This window comes from Micropterus salmoides, unplaced genomic scaffold, assembly GCF_014851395.1.
Source record: "Micropterus salmoides isolate LMB-PRFRI ecotype aquatic unplaced genomic scaffold, ASM1485139v1 Ms_hic_scaffold_17, whole genome shotgun sequence".
Lineage (NCBI taxonomy): Eukaryota > Metazoa > Chordata > Actinopteri > Centrarchiformes > Centrarchidae > Micropterus > Micropterus salmoides.
Window position 1 is genome coordinate 14,815,388 of NW_024040817.1, and position 20,393 is coordinate 14,835,780.

Below are 20,393 nucleotides of genomic sequence, written 5' to 3' on the forward strand. Positions count from 1 at the left end.
AATCCATCTTAATACAAGACTGCAAGGAGACTTTATGCCCGTAGCACACTGCCAGAGAGGAGTCAGGAGACATATGAATTACAAGGTCCTGGCACATCTGATTCATAAAGAATAAGCTTTGATGTAACAGGCAGTGGCGAAAAGTAGCTAATTACATTTACTCATCTGTAGTTAAGTACAGTTTGATGTACTTGTTTACTTGAGTATTTCCATTTTATGCTACTTTATACTTCTACTTCGCCCCATTTCAGAGGGAAATGGGCCTGCTGTACTTTTAACTCCACCACATTTATCAGACAGCTGTAGTTACTAGTTACATAGATTTTACATCTGAAAAACAAACAGAATACACCACATTGTTAAAGATTAAACCATGGTTCCTTATCTTTCTTTGGCTTGTGACCATGCACTCACAAAAAAATCAGTGTGTAGTTTGGGCCCCTTGTCACGTTTCATATGTCTGTGTTCCACAAAAGAGACATTTCCCTTCATTTTCGAGTGGCCTTTTATTGCGGCCAGCCTAAGGCACACCTATGCAACACCCATGCTGTCTGATCAGCATCTTGATATGCAACACCTGTGACGTGGATGGATTATCTCGGCAAAGAAGAAGTGCTCACTGACACAGATTTTGACAGATTTGTGAACAATATTTGAGAGAAAAAGGACTTTTGTGTACATAGAGAAAGTCTTAGATCTTTGAGTTCAGCTCATGATGACTTGGGGGAAAAAACAAGTGTCGCGTTTATAATTTTTTTCAATGTATATTACATTGTTGTATTGGGACTTTCACTTTTTTCTTAAGCTAAGTGGGTAAAAGCAACCAGTCAACTGCTGCAAACAGCTATCCATGAGATAACACAACAGGCATGAGAAGATCTCTGGTTTTAGAATAATGATACCTAACCTGTGGATCACTTGTCTTTGTAAATTAAAACACAAACTCTTGGCACTAAACAGACACAAACAGTGACAGTGTCCACCCTGAGAGTCAAGGAGAAACAGGTGACAGACAGTTATCAGCCTCAGATAACAGAGTGACGAAGGTAAAGGAGAGGGGCGAACGATACGTAAGAAAAGGAGGGAAGGGCGGTGTCAGTTGCTCCTTTTTTCCCTTCACATTAAGTGTCCTTGACGCTGGTGTAATGATACAACTCTTACTCTTTGTTTTTAGTATCGCATTTACCTTAGATCTACACACAGCACAGACTGGGGTGCTCCTTACGGGTACGTAAGATGTTTGTCCTCAACATGATCCTCGCCTAAACCTAATCTCACCACTAGACCTTTCCTCCTAACCTTTTCACTCTAGCCTGGCATATTAACTTATTCCCTTTTAGCAAAATGGAGTACTAAACTTCCAGACAAATTACCAAACCGTCGAAACCACAATGAAGCTCTGGCAGTTAAAAGATTCATTATGCTCATAAAATGCCCTCATTCAGTCATTCCAGCATCTGTGAAGAGGCTGGTTCCTCATGGATGAAAAGACAGTTTGATACTTTGATCAGTCCCTTTCAGAGCACACATCACTGACACAAACACCCTCACACTTTGCTGTTCATGTTGTTGATTTATTAAGGATCAGAGAGAGGCTCTCAGGGGATCTCCAGCATTGAGATTCAGGACCTTTTTATTCTAATCTGTTTTACATTGTTCAACATCCACATATCAAAAGACAACAGAGGAAAATGTACAGCCGGTGTGTCTCTTCGTACAACTTCTGCTTTAGCGCCAAAAACTACAAACGTAAATCTTTGAAGAGACATGGAAATGGCAGGCCTCCATCAGTATATAACATTAGACTAAATTTAACCTTAGTTATACCACATTTTATTGATATCCTGGTGGCTAACATCAAGCTGTGTTGCAGATCAGTTGTCCAAATGATATCAGCATATCTCTAAATTAAGAGTACACATACAATGTCAAATGTTTTTGTTACATTTAGAGTATATATATAAAAAAGACTTCAGCTAATATAATATAGTTACCGCTTCTCAATTTGGTGTTCTGCCTTGTAGCACCATGGGTCATTAAACCCTAAGGGAGAACGGCATTACTTTTTAGGATTCTGAACAATATTAAAAGAGATAGGCTATGACAAGAAATGCTCATATTTAAGCATTTTAAAAGTTTTTTCTTGTTTACTTTATGGCACTTTATATCTATAAATGATCCCCATTTGTAGAGCTAAACCAATTTGACATAAGACATTCATTTTATAACTTTTTTTAAATAATAAAAAATAATTTTCAGGTTTATTTTACAGATTTTAGTCAGAATGAACAGGCTTGTTTTGCTGAAAACTAAAGATGAAATGAAGTCTCAGTTCTTTTCATAAAAAACATTGACTATTGTAAATCCATGGACCTTCAAGCACATTGCAGCAGGGTGAATCACTCACTTTTCACAGTGCAGATAATACATTAGAAACAACGCCCTCAATCACAGTAAAACTGAGGAAATCCTCAAGGGACAGTGGTTAGAGTTTAAGAGCATGAATTAGAAATATGCTGCGAGCATATACAATAGCTGCTCTTTGTTCATATCTTGATATGCCCTGTGCATGGATTTGAGGAACTATTAATGCTGAAGCAAGAAAGAAATTCTTTGTTGGCATGTTGGTGTAGTGTACCAGCACGTCCACCAGAGGGAGAAAGAGATCTACAAACAGAGTTTCAAAAGCAATTTCTGCTTCATAATAAATTTCACTTGGTAACAATAACAAAAATATCATGTGTAGTTTCTGACACATTTGAAACATCACATCTGTGTATGAGTCTTGGTCCCAATCCAACTCCAAGTCACATTTAATCATTAAAAGTGCCTCATCTGCGCTGTGCTTCTCCCTTGTTCACATGCAAAACAGCAGCTTAGATGTTTTGCATCATCTGTACATCAAAGTAAAATTAGGAAAAAAAAGACAGAAGAAGACATCCAGGGTTTCTGTACATGGAGTCAGCTGTAAATATTTTCTGATGATCAAAATTAAATCATGAAAATAACACAAAGTAGGCTCGAAGTAAGACTTTCTGAAAAGGACAGCTCATTAGTACACATTGATCAGAGGTGAGGTGACTTTTGGAAACATTTTGTCCATGCTGGCCCATAAGGGTGTTTGTTTTTGTATACCTAAGCTGGGCTGGGGTGGAGTCAGTGGATGCGAGGCACCGGATGCAGCAGAGTCATGTGCTCAGCGCCGTTGAAAGGCAGACGCTGAGTGCAGTAGTGGTGAACCACCTCTGGGATGCTAGGGAACACGCAGCTGCTCTGGTCCAGGGTGTAGCTGTTCTCTTTGGTCTGGGCAACAATGATATGAACACAACCTTGGCTTGTCCTGAGTCACACAGAGGGGAGGAAAAGACAGACAATTAACCAATTTTTCCTGCAATCCAAAGCTGATACAAGATTGATGTAAATTCATATATTCTGGTGTTGGAGACGCATCGTAAAAACAGAATTTTGTTGTGATATTTAAACATGAAACATTGCTGTGTATTTTAATTTGCATTAATGCAAATTAAAAAAATTAAAGGATGAAGATAGCATTATTCCATATATCTAATGGTTATTGCTGTCCACAAATCTAATGGAAAGAGCAAAACCAACCAAGTGTTAGTCTGTTTGTTGTTCTCAATGAATGATGTTGTGAATGTGAATATTTTAAAATTAGTCACAAATATATACTTTGGATTTAAAAAAAGGCTAATTTCCTTAAACAGCTGGGAACTGTAGTTTTTAGCAAATATTACTCAAACATGAGTTAATAATAAATTTGTAAGGGACTGTTTTCAGCTGCAGATTGACACTGACATTTTGTCCTCTATTGAGTATTTAGGACAGCAGGAAAGTGTATCTGGGATTGACTCAAAATAAACAACATATTTATCATAATGAAAGAACACATTACCCAGTGCAACAGTGTGGCTTACTGACAGAAATGTATTGCTAGCTTTCAAGTTTTGAAGATATTTGTTGACAATAAGAAACATATTAAATATTAGCAGCCTTATCCTTATCCAGCTTATCCAAAAAAGTTAAATGGTAAATGTAAAAAAAAAAAGAAAGGTAATTGTGAAATAAACCACTTTCAACTGTTGAGTTTACAACTGGACCATTAACTTTTACATTTCAATGACTACATTATGTGATCAATAAGTAATATCCCAGCTATCCCACTACAGATGCACTTTCAGGCTACACTCACTTGAGGGCAATGGAGTACTTGCTGTTGTCCGACTCGCTGTTCCTGACCAGGAAGCTGGCCTCTTTGCAAGACTGCAGCTGAAACTCCGCCTCCTGACGAGTCACACAGCCATGGTACCAGCTGAGACAGAGGGTGGGAGTGAGCGGAATTACATTTCATGTGCTACTGATCAAGTGTAGAATCTCATTTCATACCCTTGGAAATGAGAATTGCTGTATTCAAATTATGGAGTGAGGTATATAGCAAGAATAAGAAACATATGCAGACACATTCTGACATACATAATATGTGAATGCCTTTTAAAATAGTGTGAGTATTACAGCATTAAATATCTTCAATTTATGTAGCAACAGGGAAATCCCAACATTGAGGTGCACTCTTGATTTTTGCCGCACCTCTGTTTTTCCAAGGGCAGGGAGGGGTCAACACAGCGAGCCTCAGTGTCACGGTTGCTGCTGGGGGTGAAAGATGGGGACAGGGTCGGAGGAGAGGATCGCAGGATCTTCTGGGTCCAGCTTTTCTGTCTCAGATGTTGATGCTGATGCTGCTGCAGCTGGGCTGGTGGATGTTGCGGCTGCCTGGTGAGTGTGGGGTGGGGTGTCTCATCTTTGGCAGGGCTGTCAAACTGTGCTGGGGTGGGGTGGGGGTGGGGGTGAGAAGAGAAGATATAAATTTATGTAAAGAAACGACTCTATGCCATAGTTTGAACTGGGTGCTGAAGCCTCCAGTAAACATAAAATAAGAAGACAGCAGTTTGATGATTCATGCAAGATGTTATTCAGTATGCTGTTGGTCTATGCAGCATATAAAATATAAATGTGAGAGCAGGCTTGAGTTGCGTTTTGAAATAATATACTTCATGTTGATCCAAGGCAGAGAAGGGGCTGGGTTGGAACTCTTTTATTGTATTACGGTATTAAAGTGTTGCTATTTGAGGTATAAAGATAAGCACAAGAAAAAAAACAGAAGCAAACATTTCCTCACTTTCCCTTTAAAAGTATACCCAGCATTAGTGCTAAGCCTACTCTCAGATATCATTGTGTCTGGATGTGGTGTAACAAATGTCTGATGTACCTGACAGAGTTCTGACAATGTGCTCCTTCTTCCACTCCCAGGGCAGCTCGTACTCAGTGGAGGGACGAGGATCCTGCTCGGGCTGTGTGACTGCTGTCTTGTCATTGTCACCACCTCCCTCATACGGGACGTCGTATATCTGCACAGGCTGACCTTCCTCCACCGTTCCCTGGCCGGCCTCCATCAGCACACACACCTTCAGCAGGTCCTTGGACCCCCGACGTCTGATCTCTTTTAGGCAGAAACAAGGGATTAAAGATTAGCGGACGGCCAGGGAAATATTAAGAAGGGCACAAGGTCTGGATTAAAAGACTATTGACAGGCTCCCAAGATTCAGTAGCCATAACAGCAGCACTTTTAATGGCTTTTTCAGTGGTTAACATATGTACTAATGTTTAATAGATCAGTTACAGGCCATTAATAAAAACACATTTTGTGCTGGCAGGTTGTGATGACCCCATTTGCTTGTGTTTACCGTTTTCTATTTGGCAATAATGCTGTTAAAAATGTTGATAATGCATTGAATGCTAAATAAGTTTTAGATTTTGGTCAAGAGGATAAAATTTTTCTTATTCACGTCTTATAACTGATCTAGTTTGTTTTGTTTTATATCTGTCTTTGTTTTTGTTTGTCTAAATTTGTTCTCGCCTCCTGCTTCTTATACCCTCTTATCTGTCATATGCCTACTTATTTGTGAGTTATTGATTCAATTAAAGGATTGAAAGTCATTCATCTCAACATCAGGAGCCTTGCTACTAAAATCGATCTTCTCAGGGTATGGGTGGCTTTACATAAACCTAATATAATTACTATTTTTGAATCACGGCTTCACAACAAAATCACTAATGATGTTAGGATTATCAAATCTGATGTTTTGTCAGACTGCTTTAGTGACCATTCTATAATATACTGCATCTGGAAAATTTAAATACAGAGTTCCCCACACAAATATATCACAATAACAATGTAAAAATATTAGTGTTGATTATTTTATACGTGATCTCTTAGATATTAGATGGGATAGGCTTCAACTAATTCCACTTATGGAAGAGGCATGGAATTTCTTCCATACTGAAGTTAAAACTGTAATTGATAAGCATGCTCCTGTGAGAACGATTAATGTCAAAGATAGGCATTTACCATGGATAAACTTTAAATTACTTCAACTATTCAAAAAAAGGGATAAAGCTTGGATTAAATATCGCTTCTCAAAAGATGACTCTGATGGGACAATATATAGACAGGAACGGAATAAATGCAAAACTGAAACTAGGAATGCCAAATCTAATTACTATAACTCCAGGCAATTCTGGAATCATTTAAATAATATTCTTAATAAAAATAAAAAACCTTCTGTGAAACAAATATGCATGGACAATGATATATTATCTTGATCCTTTGCATATAGTTCATGCCTTTAATCATTATTTTTCATCCATGTGTAGTTCAAAATCTGTTTTCTCTGATGGTTTGGCATGGTCTTCTAATTCTTCCATGCCTGTCCTTCACATTTAAAAAAAATCATGCCTACTGATGTCTATAATGCATTATACGACTTAAAATTGAAAGTGCAGTGCAGGTCCAGATGATCTGGAAGCTGAGTTTATCAAACGTGCAACCCACATATTGATGTTTCCTCTTGCAGATCTTTTTAATCTAATCCTTAACTACCTGTACTGTCCCACAAATTTGGAAAGCTGCAAGAGTGACACCTCTTTTCAAAGGTGGAGACCAATCTAATGTGAATAATTATCGCCTGATTTCTATCATTTGTGCAGTAGCTAAAATATTTTAGAAATTCATTTTTAATCAACTAACTGAATACATTAATAAGTATAACATTTTAATTTAATAATGGTCATTTCAGTGGTGGTTATCGATCTCTCAAAGGCCTTTGACATGGTTGACCATTACCTTCTACTACATAAGCTTTACTCTGTTGGTTTGAACCAACATACGGTGCTCTGGTTTAACTTCTATTTGCATAATAGACGTCAGTGTGACGTTTACCAAGGATTCCAGTTAGATTAGTTAAATGTGGATAAAGGTGTTCCTCATGGTTCAACTTTAGGCCCCTTTCTTATTTCCATCTTTATCAATGACCTGGCACAAGTTTGTACTCAATGTGAAGTAGAGCTTTATGCTGATGACACTGTCATTTATACCTCACACCGGGATTTGCTGCAAGTCCAAAGAACTCTTTGATAAAGTTCAAGAGTGGCTGTTCATTAATAAACTTCTGTTGAACATGAATAAATCCTGCTGTATGGTGTTTTCCACAATGCAAAATCACCAATGTGTTTCTAGTTTTGAAATCAAGTTTTTAGATGGGTCCCAATGCAGAATGTGGAGGAAATTAAATATCTGGGCCTCTGGTTGGACCCCAACCTTACCTTTAAGATACACATTGACAGTATCATTAGGAAAGTATATGGATGTCTTGGCACTGTTTTTCAACTCAAGTCAGAAAAAAAAAAATTCTCAACTGGTAATACCAATCATTGATTATGCAGACAAAGTATATAATAATACTTTCGAGTCCAATCTTAGACCCCTTAATGTTGTATTTAATTCCCTTTGCAGGTTCATTTTGAACTGTCCATTTAAAACCCATCATTGTTTTATGTATGACTCACTAAACTGGTTGCAACCTAAACCACGTAGGGATTACCACTGGATTCTGTTTATCTTTAAATGTATTTATTCCAATTGTCCTGCATACCTTAAACAGAATTTAATTCGTTATTGCTCAACATACTCACTTTGACACCTCCAATGTCCAACATTTTTTACGGTACCATGGTTATTTTCTGTAACTGGTAGGAGAGCATTTCGATATAAGGCCCCTCAAGACTGGAATATCCTTGCTCTTTTCTTGAGATCTATTTCCACATTTGGTTTATTCAAATCCTCACTTTTTTCTTTTCTTAAAACTACATGTTCTTGTTATTAGGGGTACCAATGGTGTTACCTATATATAGTTTATGCAGAAAATACACAGTAGTAGGTATATAATCCTGTTTTTCTTCAGACATTTCTATATGAGATGTGAACAACGCATTAGTTGTGTAATGCATTCTGCTGTTTATTTTGTCAATGGACTTCATTTATTTGCTATGTTAATTGTGGGGGTTAGGGCAGGTGAGCGAGTTATTGTTTTGTATATATGTTTGTGTATGTATTGAGTTTATGTATATGTATTGTGTGGTTAACATTATATATGTGCTGCAGGACCCCCTCGAAAACGAGATGATACATCTCAACGGGTTACCCTGAAATAAATTAAATTCAATCTATAAAAACACTAGTAAATAATTCATTAACTATTATAATTTAATTATTAGCTATTATTGGAAACATTTCATAAAATTTTAGACTGTTAAACTGTTCATATTTTTGGGATTGTGTATATTTTGAATTTGCAACTTTGTGATATTTTTATATTATATGTTTTTGCACTCTTCTGTCTTATCTTAAAAGGTGCTTTATTAGACAATGAATGATGTGAAATTGTGATGACTCATTTTATCAGCTTGATTATAATTCTGGTACTGTTGGGTGCTCTCACTGTCACTAAATTATGGTTAGACTGTGGTATTAACAAATTATTATGTTGTTCCCCCTAAAACATTGAGTTTGACTCTAGTAAGTGACGTCATCGGCTAAACAGAACGTAATAATAATGCTGCCCTGCTTTTATGGCCTTGCTTATTGAGTCACAGTGACATCAGAGTCTTGCTTATTTCCTCAGTATGATTTAAGCCTAATAAATTGACTCAGTTACATCATCACATCCTCTGTAGACTTCTTTGAGGTGGCCTGGAAGTAGCACAGGCAATGATTGAAGTAAAGTCTACTAGAGAGCAAAACATTTTCACATTCACAGCAGGCTATTGTGTAACCCTTTTAGTTAAAACAATGGAGAGATGGAATGAAAGGTCAAGAGAGCATGTGATTGGACAACGGACCACCAGTCTTCCTAGATGCTGGGAAGTTTTGATAAATGGTCAGACAGGTCCATATAGGGGGTTACACAGAGTTGCGTCCAAGAGGAGGTGGGGGGCACTGAAGGCCAACTTCCTTTCTAGAGAATAGCACCAGGAAACAGAGACAGGAAAGAGGAAGCAGGGGCAGGAAACTGCACCCATTGTCCGAACGCAACGTGGTTGCCATGGCCACCCCGTGGGGTACAGAGAGCACTGGGAGTGAGTTCATGTTCTCACTGTTCGGCCTGCAGAGACTGAAAATGGGAATGCTGTCGTTCACACAGAGGCTACGTGGTCGAACGCAGCTGTACAGATTCAGTGATCAGGGAGTGTGCCGACCGCTAAAAGCCGACAGCTACAAAAGAGGCAGTGAGAGTATATTGATGGAAGCCTTACCAGTAATCATCTGCTGGGCATCGTAAGGCTCCATATAACCATCGTTCTCCCCAACCCTCTCTGCCTGCCTTTGCTCTCTGGTCTTCTGAGCATCAAAGGGATCTGCGTAATCCTCAAGGATTATCACCTGGACAAAAAAAATACACAGAAATCAATATATTTTTTCATGCATAATTTGGACTCTGAAAGCACAGTTTTGGATGCCCAATTAGGGACATAAGAAAAGGTTTCGGGGTGGCTCAGCTTATAATTAATTGTGTTTGGGAGTAAAATAAACAGAGAAATTACAAACATATTCTAATCTTTACTATACTGTGCTCACAAAAAACAGTAATCCACCGGGTACAACGGACTGACTGCACAGGACACACTTTTCACCAGTGGTAAGAAGACAGATAGTTGACAGATATAGGTAACAGTAATGGACAACTGGCTGAATTGTCCACCTTCTGCTGCTCTGAGAGATAGTTGTGCAAATATCTTAACAAACCTAGAGGGGAAAAATAACCATGGACACTGTGTGGAACAAAAAATTTTTTGCTACATTATTCACCTTACTATAATTAATCGTGTTATAAAATATATATATATATTTGGAATTATCACCAGTAATAGGGCTACAACTAATGCTTATTTTAGTTATCGATCAATCTGTTATCAAAATACTTGCCAATTCATTTTCGACCGACTAATTGATTAATTGTTTCAGCACTAGTTTAAAATCAGTTCAAATGAAAACATTTGGAACATGACGGGTGGTGTTTACGCATGGTGTATGTCAGATAACTTAAAGATAAACTAACTGCATAAAGCTACAAGGCAGTCTTCAGCTAATCAGAACAATGCCTTACACCTCATTGTGTCCAAAAGAGGCATTTGTTGTTGTAAAGCCCGATCTCTTCACATTCATGTCTCCCTGTTAATAGCCTCTATTCTACAACACCAGTCATGCCTGACTGTCTTGTCATCTTATCAGTGCCATGTAATTTCTTGTTTATTTTACAAGCAGCTGGCCAAAAGACAATGGTAGGCCGTATAATGAAACTGCTCCTCTCTAATCACTGCCAGTTGTGTTCCTTCACCAAAGAAATGTTGGTGTTTGAATAAAGTAGCAGATGTTTGACATCCGTCATCTATTTGTTAAGGTGTTAGATTTAGAGAGGTTTAGTGGAACAGATGCAGACGACAACACAGATTTTTTTTAAACTAAGAGGTAGACATATAACACACAGTAATTTGACCAATCAAACATGGAGGCTGCTGTAAATAAGAATTTGAGATCCTTTCTGAAATATAAAACTCCCATTTTATTCTTCTCCCCTTTTATCTGTCTTTTTTCTCACCGTGGCTCCACTATCACTATCCCTGACTTCTCTATCTTTCTCCTTTTTTGTCAAAGCCAGGCTGGAGGGGACTTGGGTTAGCGCCTGAGTGTCAAATAACACGCTGCTTTTTATAACATGATAGCCTTCACCAGCGGGGCCTGAATCCCCTGAAAGACAGGGACGAGGTGGAGGGAGGGGTGTGAAAGGAGGTTTATACTGAGCCAGATCACATACAGGAGAGGAAGGTAAAGCCTCATGTCCGACCACTGCTTTGTATTCAAGGCGGATGGGTTGTAAGGGCAAGGGGTGCAGAGGAAGAGAAAGAGAGATAGAAAGACAGTCTGAGAGGAATGGACACAATGGATAGAGCGGAGACAAAGGGAAGGGAGCAACTGAAACATTAATATCACTTTTCAGAGCTTGGACTGGGTCATTTCTACTTCATTGTCAATAGTATTGATGACAACACATTTTTATTTATTTTTAAGTAGAGGGTGTTGCACTGCTGCCAGAATTAGAGTTGCCAGAGATAAAAATTAATTATGTTTAACTTCACATCCAAATACCAAAGATCAAGCAGCAGTGGTTTACTTGTGTATAAGCAGCAATAACACACTGTGGAAATGCTCAGTTAAGTAATAGCGACAACAATATCATTGTTATGTTTGAGTATCATAATATTATATCATCAGATGATGATAATCAGTGGTGGAAGAAGTATTCATCTTTTACTTAAAGTATGTGAATGAATGCTAATAACATAATGTAAGTAATTATAAAAGTATTGTCATCAAAATATAGCTGAAGTACCAAAAGTAAAGGTACTCATTATGCAAACATTTCACCACAGTTGTTTGATGATATATTAACATCTGATTTGCAGTAAAGCTCATTTCAACTGCTTCTGTATGGTAAGTAATTCTTAACATTGTATCATATTTATAAACTAATAATAGGTTTTCTACTGAATGTACTGTGAAAAGTAAAGTAGTAGCTGTCTGTAGCTGTACTAGAGTAAAGGGTGCAATATTTCCTTCTGAAATGTACTTAATTAGTAGTACAACATGTACTGTACAACCACTGTCGATAAGGGTTCCTTGTTATAACAACAATAAAGCTTTATCAGATTTTAAAAGATGAACACTCAAACTAAGTATCTAAAAATATGCAAAAAAATATAATCTCGGGTGAGTGAATGAAAATATGACAAACATTAAATATTTGGTGCCAAATCTAATCTTTTATCCTAAAAGCCTCCAACAAATGACATCTGACACCATATAAAAGTCAAGAAACTTACTAATAGTGAGTCTCATCTACAACATCATAATGTTAAAAGTTAATTTGATCTTTTTGGGCTGAAGTTGTATAGGTTACTCACTGTTTCTGCCTTGCACTGGGCTGGTTTCTCTGCTTCAGGTTGACCGGTGATGGTGGCGAAGTTGAGGCTTTTGTCCAGTTTGTCCACTCTAATCAGCCTGTTGATGTAAGCATTGGCAGAGCTTTTCAGAGGTCTGTGCTGCTCCTCAAACACTGGCTCAGTTTTGGAGTTTTTGCGACTTTTCCCTGACAGGAGGTTGTCCCAAACTTTTCCATCTTTCGGGGAGCTCACACTATTTCTACCCAACTCTATGGCAGAGTTTTTGCGGTTTCTTCCGGACAGGAGAGACCCAACTCCTCCACCACCTCCGCCTGTGCTGTCAGCAGAGGAGGTTTTGCCCGTTTTGGAGCCTGTTGTTTTGGTACTAATGCTGGCCACCAGTCCGGGTTTGTTGGCTCTTGGTTGTGACCCTGATTCTGAGGCTGACCGGATCCTGTCGGTACCATTCTTCAGATTGATGGGGAACTCCTTGAACCACTTTGCCATTGTAACTCAGATGGAAACCAATAAACCTCTGTGCCTGCTCCGACACCTTTTAGCGCCATACACCAGGGACCCAGAGATGCACCTTTAGAAATCACAGCCTTTCTAACAAAAGACTTCCGTTGCTTTATTCTAGGATAAAGCCTGTGTGGACAACAGGATCTCCACACCTCAGTTTAAAGCAATTCATAAACACTTTCAAAAGTCAATGGCTCTATTCTTAAACCTCCAACTTTAAAAAATGTTTGTAAGTAAAAACTTACAGGCAACATGCCTATTTGGCAAAAGAAAGGAAAAAAAACAAATACCACTACTTTATCCCATTTGTGATTTTCTGACACCTGTTCCTTCTTCTGCTTAGAGGAAAAGTTTATTCCCTTTGGATGAAAAGATGTCTTCGAAGAGGGAAGACCCGAAAGAAGGCAAAGTTCTTCCTGCTCCTCATATGTGGTCCCATGCCCAGAGTGTTGCAATGAGGCTTCTGACTGTGCCTGGAGAATAGAGGGAAGGGGGTATCTGAAGTGAAGAGGGGGGAGGCAGGACCAGGTGGGCGGGGACAAGTTTTAATTGTATACACCAGGGTAGGATAACCATTTGGGGAGTTCAGTATTCTAGTTTAGACTGACCTATACCCAGGTACCAAGGATAGTGACACCTTTTTTATTCCTTGGCTTTACAATTAATGCAGTGTCTGTTTTGAACTGTATTATCCAAATGACTATTGAGAAAAAAACAGTATATAAGCCTCCTACAATTCTGATATTTCTATAAAAACCTATTAATAGATTACATACAAACACCATATATATATGTGCACATTTGCCTATCTCATTCATGCTAAAGTTCTTTCAGATAACGACTTAAATTGAGGTTGGCAGCTATATTAATATTTTGATGTTGGATGTTAATTCAATATGAATCATAATGTCACTTGATAATGTGCCTAATTGACTGTCTAATTAATGTCCACCCTTGCTTTAATTGTACAGGGTATCTTTAGGAAATGGTTTGCTCTGAGCCGCTCCACATATACCAGTGAAAGGTATGACACTAATTGTAAAAAATGAAATAAATACTGTGAACGACGGTGATGCTGGTATTTTTTTTCAAAATATAATATTATAATGTTGTGCATTATACAATACAACCTGTGTTTAGTAATTATCTGAAAATGCTTTTCATGTTCAGGAAGTATACTTGTCAACACCCCCGTTTTTGCGATGAGATGTAACCTTCCATGGTGCGCGATACTCCTGCTTGTCCCTCTTTGTCCGGTGTCGATAGAAGGCCATGATAATTATGGCAAAATTTGCGTTTTTGAATGAATTATAGTTGAATGGTGGATCAACACGCATACACCGAGTGAGGACTGGTTTGCTGGCAATGACACACCAGAGAGTTTCAATTTAAAGGACAGCAGAGCAAGCAACGGAGAAAGGGTACAGTTTGCTTCCAAGACAGTCTGCAAGATGGCTAGCTATCTTCAGTGGCATGCTAACGTTAGCTAGCAAGCTAATGTTAGCATAGTAAACAACAGTTTTCAAAACATGATCGATTGCTTTATCTTTCAAATGCTGTGACAAGTGAAATTAAATGCACATTTCACAAATGAATGTAGAAAGATAAACACAATTTCGGTTAATGTTCCGGTGTTAACGGCTACTGGGTGAAATCTCAACGTTGCTAGCTAGCCACATTGAGTAACGTGGCTATCTAGTTAGCCAAGGTAGTAACTAGCTTGCATTAGCTAGCTGGTCGAGTTCTTGGCTACACATCTGTAAGTGATCATTTTTTAGAGAGGGAGGTTGGGTGCTGTGTAACTTGCTTTTGCTGGCAGCCGAGCCAGATAGCAAGCAACCACTAGTTAGTAGAAACTGGATTGCAACAGGATGAACTTGTGCTAAAAAAAAAAACGTGAAACCAGCTCAATTTTTACCTGACGTTTATTTGGTGACCAAATCCCGGCGTGACAGACACCGTGGCGAAAGATTTGCAGCTGGAAAGGACTTTGAGGACCTGGGCCGGCGTTATAATATAATCTAGCTTCCCATACGTGTTAGTTATTGCTGTGATGATAACCATTTTAGCGTTATTGACATGACCTGAAGGCAGATTCCACCTACTCGGATCAAAGCCTTCAAGACGTCGTCATTTTTAACTTTTTTTTTCTTGCATATGAACGGTGATATGCCACTTCACCGACAGTCATTTTAACTAAATGGCTGCCGAATCGGGGAGACTACTGGCGGGACAAGGAAAACGAAGCAAAGGTAGGAATTAATTTCACCCATCTCCCAATCAGATCGGAATCATCCATTACTGCGCTGCAATGGGCTGCACTGGTGCTGTTAGCAAACCCTTCTCGCCTCCCCCATATGTAAACTTCACGACTGTCTCCGGTGGTGGCTGTTTCTCACAGAGTGGATCTGTGAACGGGGTTCATGTCTATCTTGCTATAAATGTACCTTCAACTCCCGTTTCCTCGTTCTCATGTCTTCGTCTTTTCCTGTCTCCCTCATTGACCTTACCTCTTCTGCCTCTGTTTGCGGCCTCTTTCCCTCTCGCCTGGGTCATTTGGTCTGCCTGGGTCATTTGCGATTCAAGGCTTCATAACCTTGGTGATGATAAAGCCTGGATGTTCAGCATCTTGTCCTCATGCCAGTCTATGTCCCATCATTGAATCCATCCCAACTGTTGGACTTGAAAAAGAGGCCCTAGGTCTAAAGCTGCTCCACTCTGTCACTAAGGGGTATTGGCCAATCCAAATGTGATGCTGCACTTGATTGGTGGTGGACCAATTGCATGAGATATGGAGGCTTATTTTTATTTTGGCTAATATTATATTTCCCTCTCTCCACCCCTTCCCTCCATATTTTCAGCTTCACAGATGAAGAGCCCGGAGAAGAAGAAGGCAAGGAAATCCACCTCTCAGGTAATAGTGGTTTTTGGAAATCAGATTTTCTACCTAAAGAAAATCAAGTGAACCTCCAAGACTACTACAATAAGAACTTAAATGATCTGGTCTCATAGAAGCAACATTTAGTCTGTATTTTCTTCTCCTTTGTTTTAGGCGGCGGGGTTCTCCCACCTCACTGAGTTTGCACCTCCCCCAACCCCCATGGTGGACCACCTGGTCGCCTCCAACCCCTTTGATGATGACTTTGGGCCTCCACCCCGACCTAGTGGGACAGGTGGACCAGGTAGTGCTCCATTTCTTCCCAGCCCAGGTGCAGGCGGAGGAGGTGGGTATGGAGGCGGAAGCAGAATGGGCGGTGGCATGGGCTTCATGGGAGGCCCAGGAGGCGGGCAGCCTGGACGGAGGCCACCGTTCGGTCCTCCATCCAATGCTGGACCTCACCACCAGCTAGGCTTTGGAGGAATGCCTGGCTTTGGAGGTGGCGGTGGGGGCGGCAGTGGGGGAGGAGGGGGTGGAGGTGGATTCCCGCCTGGTGGCCCTTCTCAGTTCAATATGCCACCAAACTTCAGTCCACCCATGCACCCTGTGCCAGGATTCAATCCCATGTTGTCTCCAGGGGGTATGGGAGGTCCCGGTGGAGGAGGACCACCCCACCCTCGGTTTGGCATGCCTCCACAGCAGCAGCACGGACAGGGTGGACACCCATTTAACAGCCCACCTTTGCCCGGTGGTGGAGGCCCCAGAGGGCCCCCGCATGGCCCCTTGCCTCCCATGGGAGGAGGCATGGGTCCTGGGATGAACATGATGGGTGGCATGGGTGGTGGCCCTGGAGGAAACATGGTGGGAGGGTTGCCAGGTATGCCCCCTCAAGGACAGTTTCCTCCCTCACAAGATGGCCCCTACCCTGGCCCCAGTCCGCCAGGACCAGGCAACGATGATGGAAAGAACTTTGGTGGAGGAGGTGCACCGCCTGGGCCGCAGCAGCAGCAGCAGCAGCAGCAACAGCTTAACTTAAATCCCAACGGCCCCCCTCCAAACAATACCACTCCTGGCCCTCCTCCTAACTCTGGCCCACCACAGTCAGGGGGAGGCTTCCCAGGCCACCCTGATGTCCAGCAGCCCAACGCCAATACACCTGGTCAGCCTCCTTCGGCACCACCCCAGCCCAACCCCAACTCTTCTCCTACTGGTCCCATGAATGGATCAGGCCAGTCCCAGCATCCACCACCCAGTCAGCTACAACCCCCCAGCAATACAAACACCCCCAACTCTAACAGCTCTACCCAGCAGCAGCAATCCACTCCACCTAACTCTGCCCCAGGCTCCACCCCTTACAACCAACAGAACAACACTCCTGGTGCTGCTGGTACCATGTCAAATGCAGCCCCCAATTCAGGTCAGAACAACATGACCAACAACAACGGAGGCAACACTCCTGGCAGCAACCCTAATCCCCCCTCTAACTCCACTTCCACCCCGAACACCCAGTCTCCCCTGCCCCCCGGTCCCGCTGCCCCTTCAGCTGGGCCTGGTTCTGGCCCTGGAAAACTCGGTGGCCCTGGAATGGTCTTCCCTTGTGGCCTCTGTATGGCGGAGGTGCATGACGATCAGGACGCCATCCTGTGCGAGGCGTCGTGCCAACGTTGGTTCCACCGTGACTGCACAGGCCTGACAGAGCCAGCGTATGGGCTGCTGACTCGAGAGAGCTCTGCTGTTTGGGCCTGTGACTTCTGCATCAAGACCAAGGACATCCAGGCTGTGTTTGTGCGCCAGGGATTAGGCCAGCTGGTTGCAGCTAATGAGAGTTGAGGAGTGGATGACAAAACAGCAGCGCAGAGGTGCGACGCATAGGGACAAATAAAGACATTGTTTGCTCTGATCTAATTGAATGACCTGTGTGTCATGTCAGATACTTGCCCAGATATCTTTCTCTTGACTAGCCCTTTACTTGTTCACTACACAGAGAAACACACTCATCGACATTCATGCTTATCTAGCACTTTGAGTGACTCTAGGCAATTGTTTACCCCCCCATCACGATGAATGTTAAAGTACACAATCCTTCAAACATCTAGCCTGCCAACCAGCAAAGCACTGACACCAACACACTACCTCGCACACTTTGTGACTGACTGGCACGGAGGCTCCTGCACTGACTGACTGGGATTGACTCTCCACACTTGTGCACAACTTGAGTATGATGATATTTAACACATACACAAAAACCCACGGTAGACGGGGAAAGTAATGTTGAAATATTCCCCTACTGTGTACTGGTACAGTGATTTAAAGCATCAACGTTGTTCTCTGATTTTCGTGGCTTTAGATTCAAACAGACATGATATATGAAATCTTTAAAATGTAAAAAGAAATATTGAAAGAGTGCCTGGAAATCTAAAAGGGACGTTCATTATTTGATTCACAGCTTTATTTGTCATCAAAATACTTAATTTTAGCAGTACCCTATCACATTGTTAGCCACAGCAAGCAAGTGAAAGAAAAGCATATTGTGAAACAAATAACTGTGGCAAAACATCAATTCATGAGTTATTTTTGTCATTTCCCACACACATGCATACATATACACACTTTGACCCTGTATTTGTAAATGTTGTTTTGTACCCAGTGCTGATTAATCCAAAGGAGACCCGGGCTGAGATTTCATCCACACCTCGCAGAGAGGATTTTACCACCAAAATGCTTGTAAATATTTGGACAAAACATTTGTCAAGACATCAGTTGTGAACATGCCAGAGAGTTGACCAATGAACAAAATAATAAGTTGAACTTATGTGTCTTGGTTGTAGACAGTATGACGTTTTTGGTTTTTATACAGTACATTTGAGTCAACAGTTTGTTTTTATCTCTGCAGTACACATGAATTGTGAAATCAGTGCTTTTGGATGGTGTTGGCATAGCAAGTAGTGACATCATGTCATATCAGATGTGCATAGTCCTTTTTGTTATTATTTTTTAAAGAGGGGAGGGGGTTGCATGTGAACCAATGCAGTAACTGTCTGATCTGTTTATGTTTATATTCTGGCCTCTGCACTGCAAGAGGCCTTGAAGTAGACCAAATAACTTATGAGCGAAAAATACCCATTTTTCACACTTCTGTCACGGTATAAGGTGTTTATAACTATTCTTCCTCCTCTCTTTACTTATTTTTCCTTACTGAATGTCCGAGCTGCCTTTCTTTTCTTGCTCCCTCAGCTGTTCCTTTTTTGATTTTGTACTGGTATTTGTGCTGTGCTCTTGCTCTGCTCTGGCGCCTCCTGGTGTAACCTGGAGGAACCAGAAAGTCCCACACCAGGTGGGGAAGGGAAAGGTACTGAACTCTGAAGTAAAGACAGATTTTTTTGTACTTGTCCATGTCTGTTTTTATTCACATTTTTTTTATTTGTTTGCTAATTGTTGTATTAAAATGAAGGTTGGAAAACCTAATGAAACAGATAATGTAATTTCTTTGTGATAATGTTCAATTACGGTACATTTGAACTTTATTTACTGGGGGTTTTAAGTCATTGTGTTAAACCATCGTCAGTGATTTGCTGAAGAAGGTTTTCTTCTCAGTTTATAGTGAAATTCATTTGAAAAAATGAGACATTTTGTAACATTATTATTTCAAGTACATGCCTCTGGAAATCAAACTTGAGCTCTTAAACTCATTACATCTCAAAACGAATTAGTAGCAAATTACGTAGTTCTTTCCAAATACTTCAATAAATTATTAGGAGATCATTTGGATTAGGGCTGGGCGATATCTTAACAAAAATCTTAACAGTAAAAGATTTCATATCATTCGATATCAACGATAATTATCATGGTTAAGTATGGCTTTAAACTTTTCGTCATGGTCAGAACAAACACTTGATGTCAAACAGTGGATCACTCAACAAATCTGAAGTAGAACATTCATAATTATGATAAAATCTTTTTTTAAGAAATATGCATGTGAACAATAAAGTAAAATATTTGTTCTGTCCCTTTTCCTCTACAAAAATAAATATCTTAAAAGAAAAATTAAGTGCTAATTTGTTAGTGATTCAAATGAATTAAAACATTTACTGAACATCTGTTATATTGTCATTAAGGAAAATTATATTGCTATAATAATCGTTTTATAATTGTTTTATTGCCCTGCCCTAATTTGGATATTTCAGAAATTGTGTGAAGGTCTTTACAAACAGTTCACACAAATGCATAAATGATACTTCCATTTATCTGATATTAGCCTGTTGATATATTAAGATAAGCTGATAATTTATTGTCAAAGCTGAGTGACTTGCTGTAAATTTTTTAATGTCAGGTCAATGATACCATTACAAATGCAGTTTAAGGGCCATACAGACTACAGTTTAGCTATAAAATCGAAATTACAATGTTTAACTAACTGGAATTGCCTTTTCCTTATTAATAGTTAATTCGTTTTGCCCCAGCAGGGTTCAGTTTATCTCGTTATCTGTATTGGTGGATATGATTTTTGGCCCAATACTTGCATGCAAACATTTTAAAAAAATTATTGAGAAATGATTTCCATTAACACCAGTGTGGAAGTGGGTCATACACTCCCTGTACAGAGATGAAACTGAGCCCCGTGGCAGGCACCGCCTCTCGGGGA

At 40.2% G+C, this 20,393-nt stretch overlaps 2 protein-coding genes across 3 annotated transcripts; one reads left to right on the top strand and one right to left on the bottom strand.

Moving 5' to 3' along the window:
* Positions 1–1,553: 1,553 nt before the first annotated feature.
* LOC119907798 (SH2 domain-containing adapter protein E-like) lies at positions 1,554–13,346 on the bottom strand. Its single transcript, XM_038725480.1, has 6 exons — positions 12,373–13,346; positions 9,667–9,793; positions 5,285–5,515; positions 4,606–4,840; positions 4,211–4,330; positions 1,554–3,340 (listed from the first exon to the last, which is right to left on the bottom strand). Exons 1-6 carry the CDS (start codon positions 12,856–12,858, stop codon positions 3,157–3,159), a joined length of 1,383 nt encoding a protein of 460 aa, XP_038581408.1. The 5' UTR covers positions 12,859–13,346; the 3' UTR covers positions 1,554–3,156.
* Positions 13,347–14,083: 737 nt separating this feature from the next.
* pygo2 (pygopus homolog 2 (Drosophila)) lies at positions 14,084–19,225 on the top strand. 2 transcript variants are annotated; one of them, XM_038724519.1, is made up of 4 exons: positions 14,084–14,294; positions 15,061–15,125; positions 15,735–15,787; positions 15,926–19,225. In XM_038724519.1, exons 2-4 carry the CDS (start codon positions 15,074–15,076, stop codon positions 17,579–17,581), a joined length of 1,761 nt encoding a protein of 586 aa, XP_038580447.1. In that variant the 5' UTR covers positions 14,084–14,294; positions 15,061–15,073; the 3' UTR covers positions 17,582–19,225. The 2 variants fall into 2 exon arrangements, with proteins under 2 accessions (XP_038580447.1, XP_038580448.1); XM_038724520.1 differs by lacking the exon at positions 15,061–15,125.
* Positions 19,226–20,393: the final 1,168 nt, after the last annotated feature.